The sequence below is a fragment of the Saimiri boliviensis genome, chromosome 3 (assembly GCF_048565385.1).
Source record: "Saimiri boliviensis isolate mSaiBol1 chromosome 3, mSaiBol1.pri, whole genome shotgun sequence".
Classification (NCBI taxonomy): Eukaryota; Metazoa; Chordata; class Mammalia; order Primates; family Cebidae; genus Saimiri; species Saimiri boliviensis.
The window spans coordinates 95,722,416-95,740,147 of NC_133451.1; the positions used below are offsets into that span (position 1 = coordinate 95,722,416).

Sequence of the window (17,732 nt, forward strand, 5' to 3'; positions counted from 1 at the left end):
AATTATCTGAATCTTGGTTTGTGTAGATTTACAATCTACATGCCATATTAACTGAATCAGATCACTTTTACAGTTTCCTATGTGTACATAGGTTCCCTTCCAGTTCCTTCATATCTGTTAGTCATTGAACTTTCTAAACTGGCATTGAAACATTACAACAATGTTTGGTTGCACCAATTTTAGAAACTTACGCAGTGCAATATGTGTTATTTTTCTGAGGCAAAACCAAAGGTAAATTTCTCAAGGTTCTTGCTGTCTTCCTTAGCAGCATTTGATGGGAGATCTTTTATATACTTGTAATAGATAAAAATAAACCAGATTGCAAATCCTTTAAAAATCTTAAACCATGTACCAGGTTTTTGGTACAAATTGTGTAGGCCAGGTGTCCCTAAACTTTTTACACAGGGAGCCAGTTCACTGTCCCTCAGACCGTTGGAGGGCCGCCACATGCTGTGCTCCTCTCACTGACCACCAATGAAAGAGGTGCCCCTTCCTGAAGTGCGGTGGGGGCGGGGGCAGATAAATGGCCTCAGGGGGCTGCATGCGGCCCGTGGGCCGTAGTTTGGGGACTCCTGGTGTAGGCTAAATTAAACTTAAAATACATTCTATTAACCGATATGAGTGTATTTCTGTAAGCATAGTTATGTTGAAATAAAATTTTAAAAAGTAAACAAACAAAAAATATCCAGTTTGGCTGAAGAGAACAGAGATATAAGGCCTAAAAGAAAGGACTAGATCTCATGAGCTCTCTAGTTTAGGATAGCAACATGTACTTTATCTGTAGTGCCATTGAGCAGAGTGATTGTATAGGCTACTTGTATACGTACTGCATATAATGGTTTACTCAGTACCCATCCAACTCACTTTCCCCTTTTTTCACTCATCAAAGCTGGAAAACGGAAGTCTCAACTTCCTAGCCTCATTTGCTACTAGGGGTGGCCAAGTAGCATAGATTGGGCCAATGAAATGCAGGTGGGAATTTCTGAGGATGGCTTCCTTCTTAAATAGAAAGGCGAGCCCTTTGGAAAGGCTTTTGGCTTTTGCTCCTTCCTTTTTGCCTAGAATGAAGATAGGATGCCGTGGGACAGCAGGCATTTAATGAGTTCGCCCAAGGTCAGAGGCGCACATTAATGACAGAGCCCAGCAACAGAAGGAGCCTGTGTCCTCGATGGCAGCCTCAAGGCAACAACTCCTCTAAACTTCTTATTTGAGGAAAATAAACTTTAGACTAGTGTTTTCCAGGTTTTTTGTTACATGGAGCTAAGTGATTTCTAACAGGCACAGTGGATAAGAACAAAGACTGTGGCGTCAGAAAGACTAGAGTGAGTCCCATATCTTTCTCACTAGCAAAGTGAGTAAATCACTTAAATCTCTGAACCTCTCATGTTTCTCATCTGTAAAATGAAGGTAAAATAGCACCTACCTCAGGGATGTGGTGAGGAGGGACTGAGCCATGCCCCTAGTTTCCCTGGCACACAGCCTATGGCGGCACTTCTCAGCCTCCATAATACTGTAAGCCAATTCTCCTAAGAAACATTCCCCCCTCCATATATATAAAATCAAATTTCAATGGGGTTAATCCCAATAAGCCCATTGTAAATTGAAAATATTGTCCGCTGAAAAACATATTTAACACACGTATTTCACTCAACATCAGAGCTTAGCCAAGCCTACTTAAATGTGCTCAGAACACTTATGTTAGCCTACAGTTGGACAAAATCATCTAATACAAAGCCTCTTTTAGAATAAGGTGTTGAATATCTCATGGGATTTACTGAACAGAGTATACTGAAGAGTGTCAGTTGTTTACTTGTGATCTGGTGGCTGACTGAGAGCTGTGTCTTGCTGCCACTGCCCATAATCACAGCAGAGTATTGCTATCTTGTGAAGAGATTAAAATTCAAAGTAAAGTTTTCACTGAACACATATCGCTCTCACACCATCCTGAAGTTGAAAAATTGCAAGTTGAACCATGATAAGTCGGGGACCATCTGTCTATATGCTACTGGTTTTGTCTTTCTGGAGAATGCTGACTAATACAGATTTTGGTACCAGAGGTGGTTCAAGAGGAATGAAATTTTAAGGAAGAGTTTCCTGAGTTGGTTTTGGGGTTCCTGGAATTGGCTCTCTAGTCTGATTAGATTTAAAAATGCTAAAGGCTTTACCTATTTTATTTTTTGTTTTGAGATGGGGTCTCACTCTTGCCCAGGTTGGAGTGCAGTGGCACCATCATAGCTCACTGCAGCCTTGAATTCCTAGGCCATCCTCCTGCCTCAGCCCTCCAAATTAACTTTTTTTTTTTTGTAGAGATGAGGTCTCACTATGTTGCCCAGGCTGGTCTCAAATTTCTGGTCTCAAGTGCCTCAGTTTCCCAAGGTATTGGGATTACAGGCATGAGCCACTGAGCCCAGCCTGGCTCTCCTTTCAATAGTACAGAGAGCACCGATTATCCATGATATGAACTGTTCATAGAGATACGCAAAATGTCTGCATTGGATATTCCTAATCAACTACTTCTTAGAGGTGAGGAACTTAGTGACTCTGTATATAATACTCCTTTTTTTTCCCTTCCGAGAAAGAGTCTTGCTCTGTTGCCTAGGCTGGAGTGCAGTGGCACGATCTTGGCTGACTGCAGCCTTGCCTCCTGGGTTCAAGTGATTTTCCTGCCTCAGTCTTTCAAGTAGTGGAGATTACAGGCATGTGCTACCACGCCTGGTTAATTTTTGTATTCTTCTAGACACAGTGTTTCACCATGTTGGCCAGGCTGGTCTCTAACTCTTGACCTCATGATACACCCACCTCAGCCTCCCAAAGTGCTGGGATTACAGGCATGAGCCACCATGACCAGCTCTATAATATTTTTAAATATTTACGGAAAACTAAGAAATATAACAATGTTGGTTGGTTGCTCCTAATATTGTTGGGCAAAGTTATTAAAAAAAAAAAAAGACTTCAGGAACTCAAATTTCTGGCTCAAGCTCCACATAAGTAACCTAACGGCTTCTAGGTGTGCCCTGAAGGAGGATCGTCTCCTGTAGCCATGAACCTAAAATTGCTGAAAATCAAACATCAGTCTTTATCATTTGATTGGTGCAGTTATAAAAGGTGAACTCTGCCTCATTGTGTCTAGTGGTACAATGGGCCACAGTGATTGAGAGAGTGAGATTCTAAAAGTTGGAATGGGGACATGTGGGAAGACTGTGAAGCCAGGAACCTTGAGCTCTTTTTGTTTTTTGAGACAGTTTCACTGCTGCCCGGGCCGGAGTGCAATGGCATGATCTTGGTTCACTACAACGCTGACTTCCTGGGCACAAGTGATCCTCCCACCTCAGCACCCCCGAGTAGCTGAGAATATTGGCACATGCCACCATGCCAGGCCAATTTTTATATTTTTTGTAGAGACAAGGTTTCACTATGTTGCCCAGGCTGGTCATGGACTTCTGCGCTCAAGAGTCCCACACACCTCAGCCTCCCAAAGTGCTGGGATTACAGGGGTGAGTGACCATGCCTGACTGGCTCCTACATTCTGATGAGTTGTTTCTGCCAGCTGAAGTGGCCTCTCCAACCTTGTTGGGGTTGGTAATGGCCTTTCCACCTGTCTGAGGGGTTAATCCTGCATTGCCTGAGGAAATAATAATGACCTCCTCTGAGACAGCTGCCAAGCAAGACAATGCTAATTCTCCTCAGGACCCACCCCACCACTGCTCTATGCTCCTAGACCTGTAACTAGACTCAAGTCCCAGCAGATCCCTAATGTGAGGTACAAAGTGTGGCCCATGAGGAGCTTCACCACACTCAAAAGAACCACTTGAGTTTTCTAACTTATACAAGCAGGTATCTCGGGAAAATGTATGGGAACAGATGTTCAGGGTGTGGGATAATGGGGGAAGCAAAAGGGACAGAGAACTTATTTGAAGAAACAATGGCCACAAACTTCCCAAATTTGAGGAAGAAAATGGACACCCAAATTCAAAAGTTAAGCAATATTTGACTAGGCTGGCTACCTGATAACTAGTAGATTTTCAATAGTTTTAAAGTAGTTTTGTCATCCAGGTGAACATAACCACTACTTTGGGTTACTTTTGTTCAGTGGAGGAACAGACATAAAGAAGCAAACCAGCGGCTCTGTTAGTGTTTTGTTTGGATAAGAGGGAAAGCAGAAGACACACTCTCAAGGTACAAGTCTGGGGGAAAAGACTGTAGGAAGGGACAGTTTCTACTTAATCCTAGTGAATTACCTTGGTGCTATGTTAAAATAAGACTTTAAAATATCCACCGACTTTAAAATACTGGATATGATGCAATCAATAATCTCTCCCTTTGAATGAATCTTACCAAAGAGCCAAGAATGCCTTGAAATCACTTTGACTCTATTCTGTAACCTAATGCAACTTGTTTTAAGTGGTATGCAACTTGTTTTATGGTATAAAATACCAAATATCCTCTAAATCCATAGTTCTTGGAATTTTACAGGATCACAGGCCTCTCTGAGAATATAAAACAAAATATAAACCCTGGTATCCCCTCCCCCAAAATAAATCCATACAAAAAAGTTCACAAAAATTTTCAAAAGTTTTACAGATTGCACGAATCCCATCCATATATGCTTTATACATCTGTGGGGACTACAGGTTTAGAAAACTTTACTTTGATAAAAACTGTGGTATTGTATGTCTACAATGAAGAGGCAGAATAAGTGCTCTATAGGTTCCTCCAGGCTGAGAGTGATGGGCAGTGAAAAACAAAGTCTAAATAAACCAGTCAATTTAGAGAGAGTGTATAGGAATTGGGATAGGTAGGTTACCAGAAATGTGAGAAAGAACTTCTGTGGTTATCACAGTAAAAAGAATATTAGAACTGGAAACTTAAGAGGACATAGCCTCTGCTATCCCTTAAGAATTTAAATCCAAGCAGTGTGTGTATATATATTCATAGCAAAATCCTGAATCAGCAAGAGAGACTACCTCACCAAGAAACCATTAACATTATATAGAAGAGCAGTGGTGCAGAACTATTCAACATTTATTGAATGCATAAGGTGTTAAAAATGTTTAGAATTTTGTTAATAAAATGTTTTATATTAATGTCTGTATTATGCTTTAGAATATGCTAAATCATGTAGTTAACTTTACATTTCCTTCAATAACTTTATTCTTTACAAAATATACAAATAAATAAAACAATTCACCTTTTAAAAGTATTACTATGTGCAAGAAGAAGGTAATTGCTATCACCATTCTAAATTACCACAATGTGTCACTTCCTGTTCCCTTATCTTTCAACTCTAGTGGTAAAGTAAAAAGATTGAATTGAAATTAAGCTGTACTATGACGTCATTACCAGGGACAGACACATAAACAAAGTCATTTCCAAACAAGGAATGCTGGACCTCCAGAAAAGGGATGAAGAGGAGTCTACTGAGTTTTGCACTCAGGTACATCTTTTCCTGAGGAGGCGTGCCAAGGACCTGGTTGAGAATCCACACTCTCTGCCCCTGCATTTTGTATCTCTGAGAAAGAAAATGAAAACAACATTAATCCTATTTAAAAAATACACAAAAAACAAGCACAGCTAGAAGTAGAAAGGACTGTTAAGACAGGAGAGATGTGAAGAATGACAAATGGCAATATGGTTCATCATGTTTGGTCATGAAGATGGTATATTTCACCTCAGAGTAGGAGAAGTTTACTCTTCATTTTGTCTTAAAATAACAATTAGAAAAACCATAGTTAAACTGAGAAGTAATAAAGTTTTATTGGGAATTCTTCAATTTGAAATTCAAAGTGAACCAAACACGGACTGATTTTTATTTTCTTTCTGAGAATATTTAGCCATGTTTGGAAAGCTTTCTATGATCCTTTAAAAAGGACTTTAGTTGCATCTATGTGCTTATAAACAGTATTCATTTTACAATTATTATATTTATGAAAGTAAATATAGTATAACTGGTCTTGGCAATTACCTTAGTTTCTTAAGGTAATTTAGATTACCTTTTATAATTAAAAGTACAAACTCACATTTACTTTTTAAAAGACTGGTATTAATTCAAGCTGGGCCCATCTCCTTTAATTCTGAATTGGTTAGTTTTTGATTTAGGTATTCCTCTAGGCTACTCTTTTATTTATCTAAAAATAGTACCAGTGAGATCCACATATTAACAAAAGGACACAAACATTTTTATTTGCAGTTTGATGAATTCACATTATGCATATACCTCTGCCACTAGCATACAAAATCAAAAGGTGATTACAACTGGGTGTGGTAGCACGCACTTGTAGTCCTTGATGCTTGGGAGGATTGCCTGAGCCTAGGAGTTCAAGGCCAGCCTGGGCAACATAGAGAGACAGTTCCATGCAAGTGTTAGCTAGCTAACAGAATGTCCTTATATGTTTGTTAAATACTATTTAATGAAGAGAATACTTCAAACTTCTTTTTTCCCAAATGTTTTTGTGCCTACCTATCTCCCTAAGAACACTATTAAACTGTCAACTTGATCTAATTTTGATACAGTTGATGAGAATGGATGGATTTTTTTCTTAATCACAAACTTGGTAAACAATGTTTACCGACTCCGGCAAACATTGCTCAAGGTTTAAAATGATTTGGCAACTGCCTTTCTTGGGGTACAATTTTGTTGCTTTAGATTTCTACAGTTGCATAACAGGGTACCTCTGGTAGGTAGATACATTGTCACAAAGGGCTGTGCACAATAGATGCTATGTGGTGAGAAAGACGACAAGAAATGCAGTGTTTCAGTTTCTCCTGCAAGGCTCCCCACTTCTGTGGACAACCTCCATGCAGAACTGGGGGTGATCCCTGACACCTCCCCACTCCTTTGTTCAATCTGGTGCCTGGTATTGACAACTGTCAAACTCTTGCTCCTATTATTTGTTGGTCACCTTAGAGATGAGTGATGTTTTCAAAATGTATAACTCATGTTCTCCTGTCATTGCTTAAGAGCTTTCAAAGGCTTTCTCTACATAATAAATGAAAAAAATTCCTTTATACAATTTACAAAAGTCCAGCATTTCCGGCTTTTCTCTCTCTCTTTGGGCTCACTGACTTCACCCGGAGAAGCTTGTACTCACTGTGCTCTGACCATACTACATTTCTTTCAAGTCTTCACCTGGTCATATTCCCACCTACCCTAATGCTGTCGCTGTTCCCTCTGCCTGAGATGCTTTTCACTCTGCTCGTTGTTAAGAGAATTCATGTTAACCTTTTAGATCTGATCTCAGTTTCCTTCCTCAATATTCCTCATACCTATTATATTCCTCATAGTCTTTTGCACTTGCACTGCTAGAATTTCACTTTTTTTTTTTTAACCACTTTATTACTTGTCTGTATCTTCCACCAGAATTAAGCTCTATGAAGGCAGGGACCATGTCTGGCTTTGCTTATCAATGTGCCACCAGGATCTAATCCTTAAAGCATAGTAGGGGATAAAAACAATTTTGTTGATTGAATAAATGAATAGGTAAATGATGCAAGTCTATTATCTGGCTTGAGTAAAGTGAATATAATGCTACTGGATCTTTTGGTCCATTAAATTGGTAAGACTTAAACAGTAAAAGTTTTTTTAGGGTATTATCTTCATGTCCTTGATAAAGTTGCTTATTTCTCTTTGGACAAAACTATGGGCTTAAATGGTAGAATAAAGACTTCACTTGGGGTTAAAAGTGATTACACTTCATTGCTGTGCCTTGGAGAAACCAACTTTCTTACAGAGTCAGCAAATGAAGCCTGTCATTGTAGCTTACTCAGTTACTTACCTAACTTGCCCCTTGGGAATCAAATATTAACGATAAGTTCCAACTGTTACCCTCTGATTTCAAAGTAACTAGTATATTTACTTACCTGGGCAAAGGCCTAAACTTGAGTTATCAAAATAGCGAACTGGATGAGGTGATGGTAAAGACTTTGATCGGCTATCAAAAAGCCAAGGTTTTGGTGATTCCTTTGGCACAGGATCTTGTAAATTCCGTTCCCTGCATTGAGAGGGTGTAATCTGTTTCTTTTTAGAAACTGTTCCAGTCACTTTAGGAGACTTTGGAGAATTCTCACAAGTTACTTGTTTGTGAGCCTCTCTTTTAAGGGCTCTGTCCTTCCAAGTTTTGACCTCATTAGAAAGATGCTGATTATTGCTTTAATGTGGGGGAAAAAAGAGAGACTGTAAGTCTTCTTGATTCTTAAGATGTATTCACATTTACATTTAAAACTTAAAAATAAATTGTGATGAAATATTTTTAACATAAAATTTACCATTTTCTATTTACATCTTAATTTTAACCTCATGCTTCCTGTTTTGACTATTTCCAGTGTTCAGAAAACAAAATGGATGTATATAAATTGAATAATGTAGTAAAGTTCCATGATCATGGAGTCTTGAAAAGAAAACTCAAAATACAACATTAGGTTTTCAAATGAATCAATGACATAATCCAGAGTGGCTTATCTATTGATACACTGCCAAATAATTTGATGAATTAGTCTCCTGGATAGATGAATCTTTGATGTACATTTCTTACTGTAAAAGAAATATTACACTATGCTTTTCTAGTTACAGTGCTGCTTCTTACAGGAGATGCTACAAGCATTTATCCAGTTCCTCCAGAAAAAAACCTGGGAAGTAATCCTAGAGACCTCACTCTTTTATTTAACAGTCATCCAAGTCTCTTCATACAATCTCATCCTACCTATCAAATTCATTTCCTTGTATTTGTCCATATTGGAGCCAACCTAGTCCATGCTAAAATTATCTTCTGCCTGAACTACCATAAACACATTCTAAAACTGGGTCCCTCTATAATATGCTAGCAGCCAAAGATGCTATATGATCTTATCAGGCCACTGGCTTAAAACCCTCAAGTGCAGATAATCCTGCCATTATTTAGGATACCACTGCAAATTCTTCAGAGTGACCCATAACGGCCTGGGTAATCTGAATCCAGTTACCTCTGGCACTTCATCTTGCACTTTACTCTGCCTCATTCTCTACACCCTGGCCACACTGGATGTCTTTCAGTCCCACCAATTAGTTATTCTTCTTGACTCAAAGCCTATGAACATGTTGCTCCCCTGTCCTGGAAGACTTACGCTTCTTCTCCTCTCATCTAGCCTAATTCCTACTCATTTTTCAGATCTATTCCGATACAGGAGTACTTTGGAGATATGGCGGGTTTGGATCCAGATCACTGCAATAAAGTGAATCACAGAACTCTTTCAGGTTCCCAGTGTATACAGTAGATAGATTAATGCAGTAAAACAAGGTATGCCTGTTTGTTGGCTTCCTGATCAACCAACCCTCTACTCCTGACACCTAGATAATATTAGATCTTTCATAATAATAACCCTTTTATAATGTCCTTTTTGTTTTTGTTTCTGTTTCTAATAGCACTCATGGCAAAGAATTAGTTATTTGTAAAATTATTTAATGCTTTTTATTTTCTACCATATCATAGTAGAATGCTTGGCAAAAAGATTCTAATCTTCCACTGTGGTAGAAGCCAAATAATTTGTTAGATCTGTTTATAAAGTAAAAAGCCTATAATAATGAACGTAAGGAGTTCTTCCGTAAGTAAAGCCTCACTAGCTTGGGTATATGGACTTGTGTATGTCAGCTACCCCCTCAAAGGTCTTTGTTTATTTCCTGTTTCTTGGCTTAGTTAAGAATAGGTCAGTTGACAGACAGCAAATATTGTAATAGTGCTACAATATTCTAATTTTTTAAATAAAATATATGAGCTATAAAAATTACTTTTCCCATAATGAGTAAAGGGTTACCACCTGCAAAAAATATGTGCACATACCATATCCTAGATATATGAAATAACCATAAGCATAATATCTGTATCATATAAGCAGATCTTACCTTAACAATTCATTCTTTTGCTTTATTAGCTCTTCATTTTGCTGCTTTAACTTAGAAACTTCCTTTTCTAGCCTTATATGCTCACTTTTCAAAATAAGAGCTTTTGTGTTTTGTACAATGCCACTGCCACCTCCACAAGTTAAGGGTTTATTTGAAGGCTGAGAATCAGTATGTTCCGATATCACTGGGAGGCAAATACACAAATAGGTAATAATTTTAATTGTCTCCAAAGTTCAAAATAAAGGAAACACTACTAAGTACAATAAGCCATCATAGAGACCCAAAAAGTGTTATTTTCCTGGAAGTCACCCTTGACTTCCACCTTCTACCTTACTTCCTCTGCTTATTTGACCAACCATCAATTCTAAATGCTTCTAGAATCCCTCTTAACCAATTCCAGTAACACATCCAGATCACCAAGATCTTTCACCCTGACTGCAGCAATAGCAATCATCTCTACTTACAGCTGCCCTCCATTGATCTACATCTTTCCCACCAGTTTTCTCCTGGAGGGATTGTTACAACACAGTATCTACGTGGCCAAGAGGTGAGGTAGGGTGGGAGGGCCACCTCGCCACTCAGTCCATTATATATATTCAATACAAGTTTATTAACTAAATGTATGTTGGAATATTAAAGCACATGTTAAATATTCTACACTATGTGTGTAAAAAGACTGTTTTATAAATTGTAGGCAAAGTTGCATAAAAATATGAGGTAGTTAGGAAGTGGATTAATCCTTTAGGTCACTGGGAATTCACAAAAGAGGGATAGTGTGTGTGTAGGAGGTGATTCTCAATGTCTATTTTATTTTGAATTCAGTTACACTATGTACCTGAAAGTCATCTACAAATCAAGTGTAATTATCCTCTACCTCCTGAAACTAAGAATCCTCACTTCTATTTTTACCCCTTTAAGTTTTCCCAGTAGGAGCTGTGGTTATCCTGTAACAGACACTAGGTAAGTTTAAGCTACTATAGGTACTAGGCAACACCTTAACATCTTTAGCACCACCATCTCTATTTTTTTTTTAAACAAATGGACCATAATATAAGCAAATATCATCTTATGTTTTGCTTAGTATTTGGAAATTTCAATGTGCTTTTAGCCACAACTTTTGGTTTGAGCTTCAAAAGTGCATGTGTGTGTGTGTGTAATTAATTGAGGATTCTAGATGCATTTAGAATTGATGGTTGGTAAAATAAGCCAACTGAGTAAGATAGAAGGCAGAAGTCAAGGGTTACTTGTTAATAAGTTAATAAGTATACATATGTGTGTGTGTGTGTGTGTGTGTATACATGTAAGTATATATATATATATATATATATATACACACACACACATATATATACTTATAAGTGTGTATATAAAAGCGTATACTTCTAAGTATATATACATATAGAAATTAGAAGGTCAGGTGTTAACTCCACGATTTCAAATAGCCATTAAGTGAGATCTGTACCTGACTTAGTTCAGTACTTGTTCTACTGAGCAAAGCTATCCCAAATACAGTTCAAGCATTCTTTCATTTCAAACAGAACATGACAGACAGAAATATGAAAAAGGTAGTTTGAGGAATGCATGTATATTGAGAAATTTGACCTACAGATCTAAAAAGTATATCTCAGATAAATTTCAAAGACCTTTGCAAGTAAATATTAAATTGATATATTTGGTTTTAAGAACAGAATATTTATTTTTACTGTGTACCAATTATAAATTATTAGATGCATACAATTAAAATCTATGAATACATGTGTTTCATTTTATTGGGAAGCATACTTCTATGTTGATAGTTAAGTCATTCTTTTATTCTATGAAGGTATCTTTACTGTTAGATAAAGAATTGATAATACAAAAGCAGAGTTCATATTTTTCAAGAATCTATAATGGATAAGCAGCTAAGATTATAACAAACTAAGATGTCGCAAGATATCTGGAAATAAGGTTCCAATAAATTCACTTAAAAATAGATTAGTGGTCAACTTCTGTTTACTCTTGACTGTCACATACATAATAGTAATCTTCAAAGTCTGTTGTGTGTTGAGAAGCAAAATTTAAAGGATCTGAGAATGTCTGCATTTTCTACTTACTTGAGGTATCATGGGCCTGCTGACTTCTTCTGAGATTTTCTCTCAATAGCCTTATAACTTCTTCTTGATGTTCCACAGTGGCTTTTATAGCAGTGATTCTAACAAGAACAATAAAAATATGTAAAAAGTTCAGCAACTAATTTTTTGCAGGAGAATAAACAGAACTGCTGTGAAGGACTTTCTAATACATCACATTGACATAATGCCTATAAGTGGCAGTAGATAAGCCCTCGTGATATCTCTCTGGTGTCATGCCCCTTATGGCATTAATGCCATCAAATCAGAAACATTCTGCATGGGTGCAAGGACAGTCCGATTTTCTTATATTGAGAAACCATTTCTTTTAAACCTTCTGGAAGCCTAAAAACTATTCATTAGATATTGAACAAAATTATAATTACATAATTATTTTTTACCATGGGGTCCTAGAAATATCTTGAAGGTATAATTATCAGGAGCATGAAAGAGAAAGTGCAGCTTTCTTTCTACATGGTCAGGAAGGCAAACCCTGTCTGCAGCTCTGGTCTAAGATGCTACAAAGGTCAGAGTCGATCACTGTTCTCCAGTAGAAAGGGACATTTTATGAGTTGTTAGTTTAGGCATTAATCAGCAATGATAACGTATAAGACTTTCTGCCTTTCCTAATGACTATGAATGTATCTGGTGACCCTATTCTATAAGTAAAATTGCTTTCATAATTAAGAACCTAATAAATATATGCTTCACTAAAACCGATAGGCTGCTTAAAGAGTATGAAAATTCCGAGTGCTACTTCCTGGGCAAAATAAGAGATCATTAAATATTTATTCAAGATTTATAGGATGAATGAAATGTATTAAGACCCAGAAGGCATCTTAACAAATCCTCTAATATAAACCTTTACTTATTGATTATGAAAGAAAGGACCAGAGAGAATAAACAGTGTAAGGTGATGCATTAATAAGTGAGAACATTACTAATTCAGTTTCCTTGACTCTCTGTTTTATGTTCTTTTCATTATGCTATACCACAAAGAATTTAGGCATGCTGTTATATATAATGCTACCTATAAATAAAAGCAGGATTTGCTACTCAATAAAAAGAGGATGTGCTCTTGAGCTCTAGGTAACTATAAACTATAAGGAAATATAACCTTTACACAAAAACACAGTAAGAACAACAAATGCAATTAAGAGAACCAACAGAAACCTTTGTCAAACTGCTACAAACACACACACACATACTCTCTCTCTCTCTCTCTCTCTCTCTCTCTCTCAATATTCACTTTCAGGCATAAAAAAGCAACTTAAAATTGTTTATATTATATATGACTGACGAAGTGTTCAAAGACTGTTAATTGATCAGAATTGTGCTTAGTTTTAAAAACTTTGCATATGTAATGAGACTTTAGTATATTTAGAATCTGTGGATGTTTATATTTTTTAAAAAAGAACATTAACAATATTTTCATAAATTGTATTTTAAAAAGTTAACTACTAAAAAGTATATGTAATTTAGGAAGAAAATTTAAGCTATTAAAATCACATTCAATTAAGACAAATACATACTTCTTTTCAAATTCTTTGGCATTTTTCATTTTCTCTATGTCTATTTTCATGAGCTTCGTTTTGAGATCTTCAATTTCTTCTTTATATGGCTTAGCTCCTGAAGCAACTTTGTCCTAATTTTTTTTTAGAGAAAATAAAAATAATAATTAGAGCAGCTTCAATATCTTCAGGTTTAAAGAATGGTTAGCTATTTTTGCTATAATGACATTTAAAAATAGCAAATACATGAAAATGCATAAATTTTAACTGAATATCTAGATATTGATATGAAGTCCACTTGAAGCTACATGAAATTAGATGCATGAATTTTTATTTGAAGCTATGCAATTAGAAATATGATCTTTATTTCTTAAAATATTTATTTTTTTCCAATTGAAAATATCTATAAAGTGAAATAGGTTGAAAATAATGAAATGCGTGGAAAAAGTAAATCAGAAAATGAAACAAAAAGATGTTGGAGCAGTGATGTAGACATCAAACTAGAACTAAATTCAAGTCACAAAACAAAGCATTACTAGGTATATTTTGTACTGAAACATAGTTCCATCCAGTGATATAAAACACAGTATTTTAAAGCAGCAGTTTCAGGTGTACAGAAAAATGGAATGGAAAATACTGAGAGTTCCTATATATCCAGTATCCTCTATTCCTTTGTCCCCATATTAACATCATGCATTACTATGGTACATTTGTTTTTAAGTGAACTAATACTGATACATTATTATTAATTACAATCTATAATTTGCATGCCAGTTTATTTGTATTATATATATATTTTGTGGGTTTTGACAAATGTAAAATGACACATGTCCATCATTACAGTATCATACAGAATACTTTCATTGTCCTAAAAAACCCTGTGCTCTGCCTATTCATCCCTCTCTTCTCCATTATCCCTGGCAACTGCTAATCTTTTTACTGCTTCTGTAATTTTGCCTTTCTAAAAATGTCATACACGTGAAATCATACAGTATGTAGCCTTTTCAGACTGACTTCTTCACTAAGCAATATGTATGTAAGGTCCTCTCATTTCTTTCTCTCTCTCTTTTTTTTTTTTTTTTGAGATGGAGTTTTGCTCTTGTTACCCAGGCTGGAGTGCAGTGGTACAATCTCGGCTCACTGCAACCTCTGTGTCCCGGGTTCAAGCAATTCTCTTGCCTCAGCCTTCCAAGTAGCTGGGACTACATGTGCGCACCACCATGCCTAATGTTTTATATTTTTAGTAGAGATAGGGTTTCACCATGTTGGGCAGGCTGGTCTCGAACTCCTGACCTCAGGTGATCTGATTGCTTGGCTTCCCAAAGTGCTGGGATTACAGGCATGAGCCACTGCACCCGGCCCTCTCATTTCTTTTAATTGCTAAATAATATTCCACCATATGGATGTACCACAGTTTATCCCTTTACCCACTGAAAGACAGCTTGGTTGTGTCTAAGTCTTGACAATTATGAATACAGTTGCTATTAACATACACACACAGTCCTTTGTATGAACATACATTCTCAGCTCATCTGAGTAAATATTGAGGAACACAACTGCTCAATCATACAAGTATTCTTAGTTTTGTAAGAAACTGCCAAACTGTTTTCTGAAATGGCTATAGCATTTTGCATTTCTACCAGCAATTAATTGTTATTAATTGCCTGTTGCTCCACACATCAGCATTTCGTATTGTCAGAGTTTTGGATTTTAGCTATTCTGGTAAGTTTGTAATGGTCTATTATTTTAATTTGTGATTCTCTAATGACATATGATGTGAAGCACCTTTTCATATGGTCATTTGTCATCTGCATATCTTCTCTGGTGAGATATCTGTTCAGATCTTTTGCCTATTTTGAGACTGGTTGTTTGTTTCTTATTGCTGGTTTTGAGTTCTTTGTATATTTTGTATAACATTCTATCACCAGATTCATCTTTTTTATATAGTTTCTGCCAGTCTGTGGCTTCTCTTTATGGATTGTTCTTCTTGTATTATATCTAAAAAAATCACCAAAGCCTGAAGGGGAGGAAGGTAGCAAATCACACTGCCATGTGTGTACCTATGCAACAATCTTGCATGTTCTTCATATGTACCCCAAAACCTAAAATGCAATTAAAAAAAAAAAGTTCCAGAATAAAACAAACAAACAAACAAAAAAAACCCACCAAAGCCAAGGTCATTTAGAACCTCTCCTACATCATCTTTGTGGAGTTTTCTAGTTTTGCAGTTTACATTTATGTCTATGATCCATTTTAAGTTAATTTTTTTGAAAATTATAAGTTCTGTGTCTTTTTTTGCTTGTGGATGTTTGGTTGTCTAGCATCATTAGTTGATCAGACTCTCCTTTTCCCATTGAGAAGCCTTTGTATCCATCTCACCCAGAATAGAAAGCAGAGTTCTTAAAATAGCTTACAGGAGCTTTATGATCCGGCCTCTGCTACTTCTCACCTTATTTTCTACCTCTATCCTCTTGCTCGTTCTGCTCTGGATACCCTAACTTTCTTCTTGTTTTCAGTTTGCTATTTCCTTTGCCTGGAACATTTCTCCCTGGCCACACAGTTGCCCTAACACTTCCTTCAGATCATCTTACTGGTGTGACATTCCTTAACCCCCCTATATATAATTACATCTCTTCCCACACATGTCCACCTTCACCCAGAACCATGTACTCCCTTGTCTAGCTTATTTTTTTTCCGTTTCACTTTTTGCCACTTGAGATATATACCTCTTATTTCATACATAAAAATATACTTTCTATATTTTACATTTTTAATTAATTTTCTGTCTCCTTCAAATAGAATGTTAAGTTCCTTGATGGCATGGACTTTGTTTTTTTCACTGGCATCTATAACAGTGAGTGACACATAGATGGTGCTCAGCAAATATGTGTTGAATAAAAACTCTGATCAATTATTTGTAATATTAAAAAATTACAACATTCTAAAATGTTGCAGTGAAATTTCTTAGTTTCTAGCTATACCAACAATTGTCTAAAAACAAAATTAGTATTTTCTCTTGCTCTTTGCTCATGTCTCACGGAATAGACCAGAATTTTTAGAACAATGTTAAATAATGAAAAAACAGGCATTCTTGACCTGTTCCTAATTTTAACTGGAGTGAAGAGACACTGAGCAGAACAGCAAATTAAATATGCCAATTCAGATCAGACTCAAGTAGCAGAAATATGAGAAGTGTCTGGAACTAAAACAAAAGGGAGCTGTAAAATAGTGATGAATGAGTATGTGATTTGTCTAATGACATTCAAGTTGAAAAACATTTAAATTATGGTTCTTCCCCCCAACACAGGTCAGATTCAGACGACAGGACATCAGGTGAGACTCAGTAACAGGGGCAGTAAGTAGAAAGAAAATAATTTAAAAATGTATCTAATAGTATTACATATTTTGATAAGCAATTTTTTTGAAAAACAAAAAAATGCTTTAAAATATAAAGAACATGTCTGTAAAAAATTTTTCCAACATGATAAAAATAATATTTTACATGACAATATGCTCCTCCATTTCACTTCTAAGTTACATTGCTTCTTCTTGAGTACTGAACTTCAGATACACATAGGTAATAGAAAGTTGTGTTGAGAGGGAAGAACAGATCACCAAGATATTTTCTGAATTCAGTAGGTTGAACAAACAAACAAACAACTTTTATTTTTATGTTTAAATTACCTGAAGTACTTGAATTGTCTCTTTTTGTTTTTCAAGGCATTTATTTGATTCATTAACTTTGGTTTGAAGTTTTGCTATTATGTCATTAGCCACCTCAAGTTCTTTTTGCATCTTTATAATCTTGCTTTCCTTATGCATAGCACTTTCTTTAGCTTCACGTAATGAAGTTTCCAGTTCCTGAATTTTCTATTAGAAAAAGCGCATATTCATAAGCTCTATCATGAGCACAGAATCACAGTATACAAATTTGAGACAGAGATGATCATATTTAGGTATTGTTAATTTTTCACAGATTGTATTAACAAAGGATAGCAAAAAGAGGCCAAACAGCATTCAATCTACAGAGATGTTATTTCCTTCATTTAGATGATTATTTTTGGATTGAAAATGCCGAAGGTTTATATTATACTCTGTCTGCAAATACTTAAAACATGCAGTTGAAAATAGCACAGTGGTTATGTGATTTGTTAGTTAGCATAGTGCTAAGTATATTAAATAGCACTCATATTTTAAACAAACACTAAAAAAAATAGTGTTAATTGACTCTCTAAAGTAAAT

General features: G+C 36.0%; 1 protein-coding gene across 9 annotated transcripts in view; it reads right to left on the reverse strand.

Annotated features, from left to right (window-relative positions):
- Window positions 1-5,004: 5,004 nt before the first annotated feature.
- Window positions 5,005-17,732, reverse strand: part of CENPE (centromere protein E) — a 79,355-nt gene continuing 66,627 nt past the window's right edge. For all 9 annotated transcript variants that reach the window (XM_074396509.1, XM_074396508.1, XM_074396513.1 and 6 more), the window contains 6 exons: window positions 17,175-17,360; window positions 13,512-13,624; window positions 11,965-12,062; window positions 9,872-10,055; window positions 7,858-8,144; window positions 5,005-5,509 (listed from right to left, as the gene is read on the reverse strand). In XM_074396509.1, the coding sequence (XP_074252610.1) occupies window positions 5,415-5,509; window positions 7,858-8,144; window positions 9,872-10,055; window positions 11,965-12,062; window positions 13,512-13,624; window positions 17,175-17,360 (963 nt within the window). In that variant the 3' untranslated portion in view covers window positions 5,005-5,414. The remainder of the gene's footprint in view (window positions 5,510-7,857; window positions 8,145-9,871; window positions 10,056-11,964; window positions 12,063-13,511; window positions 13,625-17,174; window positions 17,361-17,732) is intronic.